General features: G+C 58.4%; 1 protein-coding gene across 1 annotated transcript in view; it reads right to left on the bottom strand.

Moving 5' to 3' along the window:
* The window catches only part of MBTPS1 (membrane bound transcription factor peptidase, site 1), a gene marked incomplete at both ends in the record, with an annotated part of 34014 nt that continues 20498 nt past the window's right edge, over positions 1-13516 (bottom strand). The window contains 11 exons of the mRNA XM_080704133.1: positions 1-197; positions 1146-1276; positions 2861-2987; positions 4354-4485; positions 5934-6074; positions 9321-9398; positions 10024-10148; positions 10822-10978; positions 11393-11508; positions 12285-12457; positions 12785-12973. Coding sequence (XP_080560259.1) covers positions 1-197; positions 1146-1276; positions 2861-2987; positions 4354-4485; positions 5934-6074; positions 9321-9398; positions 10024-10148; positions 10822-10978; positions 11393-11508; positions 12285-12457; positions 12785-12973 — 1566 coding nt within the window. The remainder of the gene's footprint in view (positions 198-1145; positions 1277-2860; positions 2988-4353; positions 4486-5933; positions 6075-9320; positions 9399-10023; positions 10149-10821; positions 10979-11392; positions 11509-12284; positions 12458-12784; positions 12974-13516) is intronic.

Here is a 13516-nt window from a genome sequence, read left to right as displayed (position 1 = left end):
TCACACCGACGGCGTCCTCGGCGGGTGGGCCTGCTGCACGAGCTGTGGGCGCTTCACCCTGGGTTTCCTCCGCTTGGGTCTGCTCTTGGCCTTGTTGATCTGCACCACAAAGAAGGCCAGGACCACCATGGCTCCCAAGAAGGCGAACACAGGAATGGTCTGGCCCACTTCCTGGTTGTAGCGGCCAGGCATGATCCCTGCGGGAGGACGAGAGGTCAGTAGGGCCACAGCATTCCCGATGGCCTTTCTGCAAGTGGGACTCAGCCCCTAGCACAGCTGGGCCTGCAGGACCCAGGCCAGGAAGAGGGGGGAGGGAGGTGCAGGGTGCGCTCGCCCAGGGCAGAGATGCCTGGGGAGGGCGGTGAGGCCTCGGTTCCCACTCCCAGCCTCGGCCTCAGAGCAGGCCCACGGGGGCTTTCTGTGCCAGCAGAGGAAGTCTCAATCCATGGAGGGAGGGGAGGAAAGCCTGGTGCGCCACATTCCCCCTAGGGAGGAGGTGTGAGGTTAAAAGCCTGGGGTGGACCCGTCTAGACCACCAAGGATTTCGACGGAGCCCGAGGGTTCAAACTTAGCAGGGTCAGCGCACCTGTCACCTACGGGCAAGGCCCGCAGGATCTCAAGAGCACCACACACAGGCTGGGCTACAGGGGCTGGGCACCTCTTCCTGACCCCAGAGTTTCTGGCCAGGTCCTGAAACCCAGAGAATCCCTCTTGGGAGCCATGGCCCAAGACTGCAGGGGTGTCTGGGGCAGAAGAGACTGGGCTGCAGGACTGAGGGAGAAGGGCCGTCCCCACAGTCGATCCAGGGCGAGACAACACCTGGGGAGGGGACAGGGCAGCCCCAGCTCAGTCCAGTGCCGTCCTGGCAGACTGCGGCAGAGAGCCGCAGGAGACCTCAGCTGTCCTGCTGCGGACAGGCATCCGGGCCCACGACACAGGCTGGTGTCTCAGCTTTAACAGTGTGTGCAAGCCGCTGTGGAACAGGTTCCGGGGCCGCTGCCGGGCGCAGTGTGTGTGAAGATCCACGGAGTCTCTAAGAGAAGCCCTGATGCCTTCCTCTTCCAGACCCGCTCCTGGGCTGCTGGACCCCGGGGATGGGAGCCCTGGACCACACGGACTCGGCGCGGGAGAAAGCCAGGACTCACCTCCAGGCATGTCCCAGGCACTACTCTCTCCAGGGGACAGGGGCCTCACTTGGGGGCGGTTCGGCCGGAAGTTGGGTAACACCACCTTGTCCAGGTCGATGGAGAGTAACTTCTGGTGTTTCCAAAGATTGCTGCAGGGAAACGGATTAGCAGAAAATAAAGAGCATCTGTGCCAGCCAAGGCAGCACGGCTGTACCTAGGAAACAGCCGGGGTCCCCGGGCAGCGTGAGAACCAGGCAGAGGCCCCGCCAGGGCCCCAGAGGGCGCAGCCAGTCCAGTCCTGGCTCAGAGTCCGCACCCTGAGGAGGGATCTTTCACTGCCAAACACGGCCAAGCCGCTCCAGATGGCCTGCGAGGCTGGTGACGGGAGGGCCGGGGCCAGGGAGGGCCAGGCGGCCCTGCGCAGCCCTGTGAGCGGGCTCCCCGTCCTGCTCTTCACTGGGGAAGGCGGGCGGCAGTGAGAACTTCACAGCGCTGTAAAGGGAGGGAGGGAGGGAGGGAGGGAGGGAGGGAGAGCGGGCTGATGCTCCCTCAGTGCTCTAAGTTAGGACACCTGACAGCCTGAAGAAAGAGAAAAACCGTCATTCACACAGACAGGGACTTGCTCTGGGCATGGTCGGCGGCTGCCTGAAGCTGTTAACACTAGTCCTAAATCTCTTTTAGTGATTCAGAAGACATCCTCATCTAGATCTCTGAAGACAGAATAATTTCCATCAAGATGCGGAACGTGTGAAAAGCACCAAGCAGAGGAGGAGTGCTGGGCGGCGGGCGGAGCCGTCCCATGGCCGCCCCATATGGCCCGGGCGGCTCGCGCAGAGGAGGAGTGCTGGGCGGCAGGCGGAGCCGCCCCACGGCCGCCCGGGGGCTCGGCATTATCGGCATTACTCGAGGTGAAGGGGTAGACACCAAAGGCGATTCTTGTCTGGTTCTCAGTCGTGAACAACACCGAGCGGGGAGAATTGGGCTCTGGAACTGAGCTAGCATGACTCCTCTGAGTACAAATTGCTGACCGTGTCTAGAATCTAAAGTCTAGTTTGAATGCTAGGATGATAGCAGGTTATAGACAAACAGGATGCAAAAATGGCAACGTATCATAAGTTGGCAAGGACGGGATGGTGACAGAATGGAAATGCAGCCAGCAGCTACGGCTCGGGGATGCTGCCCAGGAAGACAACGCGATCAGCACACAGAGTTCCTTTGCTATTAACGCGTTAGCAAGCTCTCAATGAACACACGGGTGCCGAGTGGTATTTGGTACTTTCTGCTTTTGACGAACCATAAAGCAGAGAACGTGGGCGCCTTCCTCAGGCCTCCTCCAGATCCCAGCGTGCACAGTGGGTCCACGCACAGGGGTCGCTGAGGGGCAGGCCAGGCGGGAGTAGAAGCCTCTGCAGAGGGCCCTGCACTCCTTTATGTGGGGCACCCCAAAGAGCTATTTCTTTTCTTTTTTCTGCGGGTTTGAGGACGGAACCCAGAGGCATTTGACCTCTGAGCTACACCCCGTGCCCTATTTTTTATTCTTTATTTTGAAACAGGGTCTCACTGAGTTGCAGATGGCCTTACTAAGTAGCTGAAGCTGTCCGTGAACTGCGGTCTTCCAGTCTCAGCCTCCCGAATGCTGGGATTACTAGCGTGAGCCTCCACACCCAGATAAATGATGACGTCTCTTATTCAACAGAAAAAGGATGAGTCCGAAGCCCTGTGGAGTCACTGACCTGGGCGCCGTCTCGTTCAAAGGCTGCGGCTTGGCCCAGGACAAGTGCGGGCAGGCTGGCAGAGGTCGCGGCTTCGGGTCTCCCAAGTGGGCCTCAAGAACCTTGGAGTAGCGGTGAAGATGGTTCCCTGCAGTCAGCGGCAGTGGACACAAAAGGGAATCTCACTCAGCACAACACAGCGGGCGGGGCAGCGCGGCCTGGGCGTCCCTGTGCCTTCCTGCCACTGGCCTCGCCAGCCTGTGGCCCGGGCCTCAGGACCACACCGAGGCACTGCCCAGGCCACACATGCCCTCACTCAGGGCCCTCAGCACAGGCCGTGTGGAGAGCCTGATCCTAGACACCTGTCACGGACAACCCTCAACCCTCCTCCTTGGGAATGGTTCACTTTCTGGCCAAATCAAAAACAAACGAAAAAGCAGAAATGACCCACTGTGTTCTCAAAGTTGTTGACATTTCTTAGATCTGCCCCGTCTAGTACTGTAGCCACTAGTTCCACACTGCTATCGACCAAGTGAAATAGAATGAGTGTCACAGGTCTAAGTAAGTATTTTTTATATACTGGGCTAATGGACATCACTAGAATAAATTTCACTTTTCTTTCCCTTTTTTGGGCATTGGAGGTTTATTTAACTGAGAGGCATTCTACCTCTGAGTTTTGCCCCTATTCCTATTTATTTTTTTGTGGTACTGGGGATGGAACCCAGGGGCTTCCTACACTCCCAGACCTATTTTTATATTCTTTGTTAGGAAACAGGGTCTCACTAAGTTGCTGAGAGCCTCACTCAGTAGCCGAGGCTGGCTTCGAACCTGTGCGATCCTCCTGTCTCAGCCTCCCAAGCGCTGGGATTACAAGCGTGCGCCACCATGCCTGGCTACACTTTTCTTACTTTTTTTCCTCCCCTGCTACAGGAACCAAACCCATAGCTTTACCACCGTGCTGCACCCCAGCTTGTTTTGTTGTTTCTGGTTCTGGGATGGAAGCCAGGGTCCCAGGTCAGGCAAGCTCCCACTCAGCTACAGGCCCAGCACTTTTTTGAGACAGGGTCTTGCTAAGTTGCCCAGGCTGTCTTTGAGAGTGTAATCCTCCTGCCTCAGCCTCCAGGGCAGCTGGGATTTTTACTTTTTTAATGTAGCTGCTGGAAAAGTGTGAATAACCCCTGTGGCTCGTGCTATACTTCCACAGGCAGAACAGCGCGGGCCAGAGCGTCAGAGGCGTGCACCGCTCCACGCTCCCTCCCGATGGGCGGGCGCCGGCTTCACTGCTTAGTCCTGTCCTGTCCATCTCTAAATGCAATAAGAATACCTCCTTTCACAGGAGTCCAGGGGGGCCTTACTGTACCTCAGGAGCACCCAGCCAGTGCCTGCTACCCAGGGAGTACTCAGAAATGCCCACGCTTGCTCCTGAGCCCGGCCCCTGTGAGGCCAGTGACTGTGGACGAGGGGGCGGCCCTCTGTACCTGGGCTCCACCTCCTGCCCAGGTGGGGCCACTCACCTTCCATCCTCTCAGGAGCTGCGGAGCCCGCCCCGCTGGGAGGCCGCTGCCGGTTCCCGGAGTGGCTGAGGCTGGGAGGCGTCACCCCGTAGGATGTGTACTGGAGGAGTGCATCCAGAAGCCAGAAGCAGTCTGTGGGGTCAGGAGCATGCCGCTTGGAAAGCCATTCATAAAGAAAGGATTCTACAGGGGGGAGCTAGCCCCCGAAGAGGGCGGACGAGTGTGAAGGCCGCGCTGAGGTCATAGGCTGGCACCTTGGGTTCCTACCCTTAGGGCACCTGCCCTGTCCCAATAGTGTCCTGCCTGCCCCATCAGCGCACCCAGCATGAGCTGTGTGGGCTTGGGCACCGGCACTTGGGCTAGGCCGGGCACCACTGCCACTGCTGGAACAATGCCCAGCACCGTATCTGGCTCTGGGCCCCTGGGGACGAGGATGGCATGGAGCATGTTCAGAGGTGGTGGGCTCGCGGCCTCCAGAGCAGGCAGCAGCAAGGGGTACAGGGCTCCGGCGTCTGCCAGTGCCCATGGGCCCACCAGGCAGGGAGGAGGGAAGGGCTGCCTTTTAGGAAGGGGGCCTGGCGTGAAGGTCGATTCTTCCTTGTTTGCAAGTGCAGGCACTAGGCTCCCAGCAGCTCCCACTCAGAGTCGCCATGCGCTCGCCCTGCCCGGAGGCCACCAGGGTGCAGGGTCTCAGCCCTGGTGTCCCTGCTCCCAACACCGCTCCTCACATCTGTCCCTGAGCCTCGAGCACCAGTGGCTACGGGACGCTCACGGGCGGGACACCAGCGAGCACCTTCTCTCTGAACAGCACCCTGGGCAGTGCTCCAAGCCACAAGAGCCTGGAGGCTGCTGGAGTGTGAGGACCCATGCAGTTTTCTCAGGGGTTAGAACTCATACTGGAGAGTCTTACCAGATCTCAGCCTTAAAGAGGCGCTCTGTGGAAATAAGTCTCTTTTAACTTTAACCCTCACCTTTGGGTTTTAAAAAGAGGAATCCTATTTTAAGGCTTTACACAAATGCCTGGTGTTGGCACCCGCAGCTTCCAGTGGGTGGGCAGCAGGGAGCTGCTGTCTGCCAGCACAGGCCTCTCTGGACCGCTCTTCCCACCTGCCCTCCAGTGTCCAGGAGCCAGAAACCCAGGCCTGGCCTCACCAGAGAAAACCAGTGAGCCTTGTCCACACCGCCTCCCTTTGTAAGAGGAGAAAGGGCCCAAAGCCCCGCAGGGGATGCCGAGAGGCTGGCCCGCCCTGCCCTTCAGCCTGAAGATGGCCAGAGGCCCCTTGCTGAGGAAGGTCCGTGGCAGCTGGGCCTGCACATCTTGGGGCAGCAGCAGAGCCCCAGGAAGTTCGGCTAGCAAGAGCGGAGCCCAGGCCAGCCCTGCCGCTGGAGGGCAGGCCTCCAGGGCCTCCGCAGGGGCAGTTGTTTTGCGTATTAGACAGTCCATGCCTGGACACCTATCAAAACACTCGGAGCTGTCAACCTGCCCCCTCATGGGAGCGTGTGGGGATTCCCCAGCACCTCTCCAGGGACAGGGAGGAGGCGGGGGAGGGCGCGCGGGTCGAGGCATGGCCTCTCCTTACCCTTCTGCCGGTGGCTGTCGTCCAAGCAATTGGAGTCTCCATACAGCACAATCCGGCCTCCACCGTCAGCCGGGAGCTGATAGAGCCCCAAGATGGGGACGTTCTCAACGACTGCTGTCTCCTGCTTTAACACCTCCAGCCCTGAAAGAGCGACAAGGGCTCCCATCAGAACGGCTTGTCCAGTGCCGATCAGCTTGCAGCAGTGTGTGACAGGGACCGAGCACACCCAGTCCTGAAGGAAACGGCGTGCACACCCAGGACACCAGAGCAGAGCCTTCGGCACCACCGACCCGCCTGGCAAAACTGACTTGGGTATCCGTCGCCATGCCGACCCCGTCACTAGCATGGCACAGAGGACTGCAGTCCTCACGGCCTCTATTCTCTCTTTTGATACTAAAAAACCAAACTGCCCCCTTCTTATTAGTGAAGGCCTGTTTTCAGAGCTCCTACGTGGGGAAGCCAGCCAACTGCGCTTGTTAAACTCAGCTGTCCACAAAAACAGATGTACCGACACCGGAGGCTTCAGTTGTATTATTAAAATCAGGACAACTATAACTAGTATTTAAAATGTATGTCCAGGACCCTGAGGTCTGGGCAGCTGAGGGGTTAGGCCGGTGCCAGGGCCAGCAAGGTCAGGAATGGAACCTGCCGTGAGGCAAGACCGGAGCTGGGACCTCCGAGGCTGGGATCGGACTCTGCCGAGGGGTAAGGCCGGTGCCAGGGCCAGCGAGGCCAGGATCAGAAACTGCCGTGAGGCAAGGATGGAGCTGGGACTTATGAGACCAGGATAGGAGCCTGCCAAGTGGTTAGGCCGGTGCCAGGGTCAGTGAGGCCGGGATTGGAGCCTGTCGTGAGGCTAGGCCAGGGCTGGGGACTCTGAGGCCGGGAGAGGAGCCAGCAGAGGGGTTAGTCCGGTGTGGGAGCCAGCGAGGCTAGGATTGGGGCCTCCCATGAGGCAAGGCAGGTGCTGGAGCCAACAAGGTCGGGATAAGAGTTCTCTGGGTGGCCTGGCCACTACTGGGACCATCAAGAGTGGGATCAGAACTTGCAATGTGGCATGCACAGAGAAATAACACAGAAGATAAAATCCAGATGCTTCCCCTAATTAGCAAGAACTAGGAGGAAAGGGTTAACAGGAGGAGGTCGAGTAGTAGAAAGGGCCCTATTGAGAAAGCAATTAAGGTGACCAATCAGAGGGGAGGGGATGGAGGAGGATGGAATCTCTTTAAAACTCATGAGATGCGTAAACAGTTATATCAAAGATAATCACCAATTAAGCATGGGATCGAGGGGGGTAGGGAATGGGATGGGGATTGGATGAGGGCTTACTGGATGATATGTGCTTGTATTCCAAAGTGATGTATGATTACAAAAATAATAATAAAAAATATAAAAAATAAAATAAAATAAAATAAAAATAAAAAATAAAATGTATGTCCACGTAATATTTTCAGTTTAGATTTAAAAAGCATTCCAACAGCACAGCCTCCATATCTTCGTCCACAGAGATGACACAGTTTTCAATGTTTAATGAATGAGAAGTAAAATCCAGCCGGACGCGGTGGGCACGCTGTGATCCCAGTATTCCGGAGGCTGAGAGAGGAGGATCGCGGTTCACACACAGCCTCAGCAACTTAGCGAGGCCCTCCATAACTCAGTGAGACTGTTTCAAATAAAAGGATAAAAAAATCAGGCTGGGGGCATAGCTCGGAGGTAGAATGCCTCTGGGTTCCATCCCCAGTACCGCAAAAAAAAAAAAAAAAAAAAAAAGTAAAAGTCACACGCAGACTCGGGCGGCCACTGCCCGCGGTACCAGCAGCCAGCCTCGGATTCCCCCGAAAGCCAGTGCTTTCCTGAGCACTAGATGCGACATCTTCAGCAGGGTCCAGCGCTTTGTGCATCCTAACATACACAATGTCTGCAGCTACAGACGCGACACCTCCTGCCCGCGAGGGGCCGAGCAGAAGAGCCCTTGGGGAGGGAACAGAAGAAACGGGGCACGCGGCCATCTGTACCGTGGTCTGAGGAGAGCTTTGCTAGGGTCTTTTCTGATCCAGCATAACTTGGACTTTCAAAGTCCTATTTAGTACCCCAAAGATTATTTAAAGCCATGGCAACAGATCTTTGCTTATAGACTGTACCAGAACAGCCAGGAAACCAGGGCTCCCGCTCCCTGACTTGGACCCAGTGCTGGAGTGACCTGTCTCAGAAACTTTTAGCCAGGCGCATCAACCCATACTGAACTGCACCCAGGGGCTGGGAGACATAACTATTCTGTTTATTCTGTGTTTAAAGTTAAAATGTAATCCTAATGCAGATATGTTCACTGACTGACCTTGAAGCAAGCAAGGAAAGAAGGGAAGGAAAGAAACCACCCCTCCTAGGTAAGGCAAAGCAAGTGCTATCGTCTGGTGCAGACAGAGGCGCTGAGAGGTCCGTGGCTTCTGTACAACGGCGGGCCGTCACTCTGACGTGCATGGCGTCTCCCGCCCGAGGACGTGCGTCCACTTCGAGCCTGTGGCGGGAACCGCTCCTCTTCCTGGCAGAGGTGAGAGCAGCCTCGTGCTCGGGACCCGGCTCTGGGTGTGGCGGCCCCCCCGAGGCTGCTCACCCCACGCTCCTGGGTGATTTGTCTGCTGCTGAAGCTAAGCTCAGTGTGAACACCACCGAGGGATGCTTTAGAGGCTGCTCTGTAACAGTGTGATCTTTATACAATTAAGAACTTCAAAACGTGGTCAAGATGTTTCTCTAGTAGTCGGGCAATCATAAAAGGGGAACGATTTCAGTAGAAACAAGCAAGTCCTGGGCCTCTTCTGAAGGCACTCTACGCCCTTTGCAGTGCCACTGAAGACAAATTTTCAAAGTGTCAGCAACAATCTGTCTCACCCTTCTGTGTCCCAGAGCCCCGCCTAAAGCCACACGTGAGCTGGTACCACACAGATAACACTGCAGGTCGTTTAAAAAGGCACAAGGGCGCTGCCAGCCTGCAATCCTGGTGCGTGGGAGGCTGAGCAGGAGGACCGCAGGTTTGAGGCCAGCCCCGGCAACACTGTGAAACCCCACTTCAAAATGACAGATAAAACAGAACTGACAATCCCTGGCACACCACACACACACACACACACACACACACACACACACACACACACACACGAGCCAGAACTGCTGGGCTTCCTTGGGGTGTTCATTTGGAGGGAGATGGGATGGGCGCGCACAATTCTGCACATACACTAAGAACCAGAGAACTGTACACTTTAGAGGAATGAATGTTACAGTACGTAAGTTGTACTCAAGGCCACTATTATTAAAAAGGGAGGGGGAGGGAAGAGAGGGAAGAAAGTCAGGAGGGCGGAGGAGGAGGCCAGAGCAGCCGGCACCCAGCTTTACCTTGGTCCTTGAAAGTCTGTGTTATCACGATGCCATCTTCTGGAAACTTCGCGATGCTGCAGCCCGACGCGTAGTACACTGGAAAAGAGTGGGCCCCGGTATAGGACACATGCGGAGCGGTGCGGCCATGGCCACTCGTTTACCAACCGTGCATTCTTTAGGCACCACCCACCCTAAGGCTGTTCTTAACAGTAAGAGACAGGAGGCCTTGTCAAACTTAAATAAGTAATCGCCTCAAAACCCACGCAAGCATGCTAGTAACAGGCGGGTCTGACAGACAGGTGTGGAAAGTGAGCAGCAGCCGGAGGCTCGAAGCAGGGACCAGCTACAAGAACCCGCGAGGCGTGGCTCCAAGCCTCGTCTGCAGGGAGGCCCCTCAGACGACAGGCCACGGCCTCTCACAAAGAGAATCTGATGAGTAATTAGGAGCCCGTAAGGTCCCTCCTATTGAGAACACATTAAATGTACGCTCCCTTACAGGCAACACTAAAAGGAGGAATGCTTACATAAAGTGCTTCCCTTTTAGAAGCCAGAGTGGCCAACACACAGCCTCACGGATGCACTTTGAGAACGCTGACCAGTTAGCTCTCCCCACAGCCCGACTTATTCAGGAAATCCCATCATCAATCTGAGCGTGGACGTCAGAGGCGCACTGTGACGCACGCACGCACGCACGCATGCACACACGCGCACCACGCCTTACTGTCATGGTTGGCCAGGACAAACTCCCCTTCGTACAGCCCGTCGCTGAAGGCCATGCCCCACACAGAGAGCAGCTCGTTCAGGGCCGGGACGTTGGCTCCTCCGGTGTCCGGCATCCACCACTGCCTGCACAGCGGCAGAGAACAGAGAAGGCGGACTCAGGCCCCACACGGCCATCTCCACGACGAGGCCCGCGCCTCCTGCCGTGCCAGACCACCCGTCCACGTGCAGATGGCAACTGAAACTCGCTGTCCGGCCTTGAGAAAGACTGCAAACGTAACTGCTTCGGCCACTGTGCAGACGTGCCAAAGCTTTACATTAGGATGTGAAAATCGGCACTTCATTAAAATGCACCAGAGAACTGCTTGGCCTCGACCTACTTAGAACAATGAAGCAGAAGGATAAGAAAGACGCTTAGAAAAGCTCAAGTCACAGACTTAAAAATCCAAGACGCAAGGATGATATATTTACAGGACGCTAGGAAAGTGCGGCCAACAATGAATGTGCTAGAAGGACTCTGTGAACCGCAGCTCCTTTGGTGCACGTCAAGGGCACCTCTTCAGCGACGGCCACGGGCTGGGCAGGGGCTGGGCGGAGCGCACTGCAGGGAGGGGCCGGCCCCGGAGCGGGCACGGCGGCGAGCACCCTGCCGCAAGGGCTCCTCCTGCACGGGGGCCCTGTCCTCCCGCCACGCGGCGCGCTCCGGAGGGGCCCAGGCCGTCACCGGGGTCCTGCTGCACGGGGCCCTCCCCTCCCGCCGAGGCCACGCGGCGCGCTCCGGCAGGGCCCGGGCCGTTACCGGGTGTTCTCGTCGTAGAACTTCACTTTTCTCATCACGGAGGTGTTGTACCAGTCGCTGAAGACAATGAGCGACAAGCCGTTGTCCACGTCCCTCCTCAACTTGGCGATCTCCTCGGGGAAGTACTCCTCCTCACTGTCCACCATCAGCAGGGTGCCTGGAAGACAGAACCGCCTGAGGACCGCCGGCACGCCACCGCTCACAGCATGCGCTGGCCCAGGGCTCGGGCCGCCGCCTCACAGCGTGGCCGGTGCCACCCTGCGTCAGGGCCCGACCCTACAGAGGAGCAGCTAGCTGTTGCGTTTAGGGGGAGTGACGCGCACTGCTAGAATTTCTTTAATTAATAAGATAAGAAAGACTGCCCACGTCCCTGCCCTGGCCCGCGAGGACTCCGCCTGAGTCGAGCGTAGCACCACCCGCACCAAGCCGGCATGCGCGGCTCAGAGCCGGCTCCCGACCACCAGGTGAGCCGTGCACAGCTCCCCTGCGCCCATCACTGAAGACTGGTTCCCGTGCACAACGCCCACAGCTCCAGCTGGAAGGCGCCTGGCAGCACACCACTGCCGCTCACCATACTGGGTGGCGTCGAAACACGTGAAGGGAGAGCCCAGGACCTCCACGAAGTAGCCCATGCTCCTCAGGTGCTGGTACATGTCCCTGAAGTTGGTGTGGATATGGTCTCCGTTCCTGAAAAGCAGCGGCACGACGTTAGGACAGGCCCCACGGTCGCCCCATCTGTGTACGCTGCTCAGGGCCATCTGCCTGAGGCGAGCTCAGCGCAGCCACGGGAACGCAGGAAGGCCAGCAGTCGTGTGTGGCACCTGCGACCCGACGGCACGCTGCCGACCCATTGGCCTACCCGTCCTCCAAGGCGTGCTCCCCCCACTGCACCAGGTGAGCTGCTTCCCAGATGCCCAGAGCACCCCAGGCCACCGGCGCCCACCTCCTGCGCGGGCAACCTGCCCCCAGTGTCCTGGCCTGCGCGTTCTCCTCCCCACCCCTCGACGTCCACCTCCTTGACGCTCTTGCTCTGAGGGGCTAGGGGGCGGGGAGGTAAGTGGCCCCATCTCCAGGAGGCCGTGCAGGTCGCCCAGGTAACCAGCTTGGCCATGGCTGTAGCTGCAGCTTGGAGCACACTGACCATCTGTTCTAGAGGATCACCACAGTGGGAGGTGGAGGATGGAGATCAGGGAGGCTCCAGGACGGGATGACGCCACCCAGGGTGTGGCGGAGGATGGGGATCAGGGAGGGCGAGGCGGAGGATGGGACTCAGCAGGCTCCAGGACGGGACGGACGCCCCCACGCACAGACGTGAGTAGACGCAGCCTGCGGCGGAGGCTGACCTGATTCCCGAATGGCTCAGAGGGAGGAGCCGTGCAAAGCAGCAGTGGACGGAGCCCCACTGCGCGCTAGGCTTACGGCGCCTCCCGGGAGAAGCCGGGGCGCTCAGAGTGGCCGCTTACCAGTCCAGAGGGTCGTTCTTCATCCTCAGGTTGTCCCTGGGGAAGTAGCCGGGCGGGTAGCGGAGGTTGTGGTACTGGTCCCAGAGGACCCTCTTGCTGCGCGGGGGTGTGGGGATGATCTTCACCTTAATGGGGAGCTTCACCGTGGAAGTCCGCTCTGCGCCACTTTCAGACTTAAAAACAAAACCAGGAGTCTGAAATGCCCCCTCTTCCCAGGAAAAACTCAGGTTTTCAAGCTTTAAAAGGTCATTTCCACTAGCCAATTTAACCCAAACAGCCTGAGCACGAGACCGTGCAGTAAGGTGAACATAAGGTGGAGCGTTCGGGGGCCACACCGAACTCTAGGAGCCGAAGGCCCAGCGGCAGGCACGTGGCGCTCCTGAGGCCGGCCGCCCTGCGGCTGCACTTGCCGGGCTCCTGGGGAGCCGGGCGGCAGCCCGCGCCCTCTGGTGGCTGTGCGGGCACTTCACGCGCGCTGGGCAGCCCTCCCGCGCCCTCACCTCGGTTTCCGCGGGGGAGGCCACCGTGATCATGACGTGGCCCTGGGCGACGCCCTCCCAGGACGCCGCCTTCTTGGTCACAGCGATGGAGATGGCCAGGTAGCCCGACCAGGGCCACAGCACCGAGGAGTAGGAGAACGCCACTTCAACGCTGTCCCCGTTCTGCGGCAAGTACGGCTGCCAGTCAGGCTGCGGGGAGAGGCCAGGCCAGGCTGTCAGGGCGCAGCAGGGAGGGCCGCATGGCGGCAGACGCGCCCAAGCCACCTCGACGGGCTTTGAGAGAGACGCGTCCAATGGGGCAAAACAAAACGCACGCAAAGGCTCAGCAGCTGTGAGCGCCTGGAAGGCGTCCAGTCCAAGGCCCGGAAGCCCTCTTTTGGAGAACCTCCATTCCTACGGAGGCTGTCCTCGTTATATAAAAAGGGGCACACGTGGCAAGTTCTCCGATGAAGAACTTGTACGTGAACGCCCTCAGATCTCGTTGGATGCCAGTTGGTCTACAATGAGAATCGCGCCAACAGAAGGAGTGAAACGACCTGGACGCCACTGTCCCCAAGAAGCGTGGTGGCAGTGGCCGCTGGAGGGCACGAGGGCGAGTGCGGGCGGCCCTGCTCCCCCGTCCTCCTCCGGGGCTGGAGGACAGCAGACGGGAGGCGTGAGGAGGCCACCGAAGGCGCACGCGCTTCCTCTTACAGTGAGTCAACGTTTCAAATGCTCCTGAGTCAAATGCTC

This window comes from Muscardinus avellanarius (genome assembly GCF_963383645.1).
Source record: "Muscardinus avellanarius genome assembly, chromosome: 10".
Taxonomy (NCBI): domain Eukaryota; kingdom Metazoa; phylum Chordata; class Mammalia; order Rodentia; family Gliridae; genus Muscardinus; species Muscardinus avellanarius.
The sequence above is the reverse complement of the archived record's forward strand: the minus strand, read 5'-3'. Positions and strand labels throughout refer to the sequence as shown.